The sequence below is a fragment of the Apteryx rowi genome, unplaced genomic scaffold, assembly GCF_003343035.1.
Source record: "Apteryx rowi isolate R43461 unplaced genomic scaffold, aptRow1 scaffold_315, whole genome shotgun sequence".
NCBI classification, from domain to species: domain Eukaryota; kingdom Metazoa; phylum Chordata; class Aves; order Apterygiformes; family Apterygidae; genus Apteryx; species Apteryx rowi.
Window position 1 is genome coordinate 114,021 of NW_020449586.1, and position 1,402 is coordinate 115,422.

Sequence of the window (1,402 nt, forward strand, 5' to 3'; positions counted from 1 at the left end):
GCCGGAAGAGCCTCCCTGGACAGTCCCCGCCGTGTCCTGCGCCAGGCTAGGGGCAGGGGGCCGGGGACAACGGGCAGCTGGGGAGGGAGCAGCGAAGCCCCGGGCGCTGCGGAGAGCTGGGCTCGCTGCTCTGCTTTCCCCAGGCACCGCTGCCTCGGGCTGGCCGGACTGTGGGATGCCGGCAGGGCTGGCTCCTCCCTCCTGGCTCCCAAGAGGAGCCAGCGTTTCGGGGCGACGGAGGTTCCCGGCATCCGTGCTTTTCTTCAGGCTGGCAGATGAAACGTTCGCAGAAGCCACCAGGGAAGCAGCACGTTCTGCAAAACGGTCAGCGAGCGGAGAAGGGAAACGGAGGGAAGGGCGAGCGCACACAGACACGTGAAACTGTTCTTTTCCGATAGTCCCGTTTCCATCCTCATGTCTTTTTATTAAGAAAAGACAGCAACGCTTTACATGTCCAGCCCTTTTGCTACTACTGGTATCCGGCAACACTTTCCTTCCCTCCYGAGAAGGCATCCGAGGGGCAGACAGAGGTAAAACCTGCCCCTTTCTGGCTCATGTCCCCATTCTTTCTTTCTTCCTGAGGCTCCTCGGACAAGCCGGCCGCCTCTCCTGTACGTTTGCCGGCCTTGAAACCAGCCCCTGCTTGTGGGGACGCAGGTTTGGCTCCTTTCATTTCCCCTTTTTAATTCCCCCGGGGCTGCGGAGAAGGCCCAAAGCGCCAGCTTCGGCTCAGCCCTGAGCTCCCCGGCCTCGTCCCTCCGCGGGCGCCGCGTCCCCCGCAGCACGGCACGGGGGGACCCCGGCAGCCGGCTCGTCCGCAGGGAGCGGGGCAGGGCCGCCGGCGCCCGCCTACCGCGCCGCCCGGGCGCCCAGCTCGCGGTCCAGCGCCTGCACGAAGGGCTCGTTGAGGAAGAGCAGCTGCCCGTGGGGCAGGAAGCGGTCGAGCAGGGCCTCGGCGCTGTCGGCGCGCAGCAGCGCGGCGCTGCCGGGGCTCAGCAGGCGCAGGGAGCCCAGCAGGCGCTGGGCCAGGCGCCGCAGGGTGCTCTCGGCCAGCGGCAGGTTCTCGTGGGGGTCGCAGACCAGGGCGAAGCCCAGCGCCAGCACGGCCAGCCACACCACCGTGGCGGGCTCGGCGAAGGGGTCGCCGGCSGGCAGCCGGAAGAGCCCCCCCGGGGCGGCCTGCAGCGACACCGGCTCGTCGGGCAGCTGCGGCAGCGTCGGGGCGGCCGCCCGGCCCGCAGCCGCCTGCAGCAGCCGGCACTGCGAGTCCACCTGCCTGGGAGAGCACGGGCACCGGTACCGCGCGCCCGCGGCCACCCCGACCCCCCCAGCCCCTGCCCTGGGGGGGGGAAGGAGGCCCTGGGGATCCCACCCAGCCCAGGCCCCCGGGGGGGGGTGTGCG

General features: G+C 70.3%; 1 protein-coding gene across 1 annotated transcript; it reads right to left on the reverse strand.

Moving 5' to 3' along the window:
• Positions 1–382: 382 nt before the first annotated feature.
• AP5S1 (adaptor related protein complex 5 subunit sigma 1) lies at positions 383–1,392 on the reverse strand (the record flags this gene model as incomplete). Its single annotated transcript, XM_026070616.1, has 1 exon — positions 383–1,392. A coding segment is annotated over one exon (543 nt), but the record flags the coding sequence as incomplete, so codon positions are not given.
• Between the last annotated feature and the right edge of the window lie 10 nt (positions 1,393–1,402).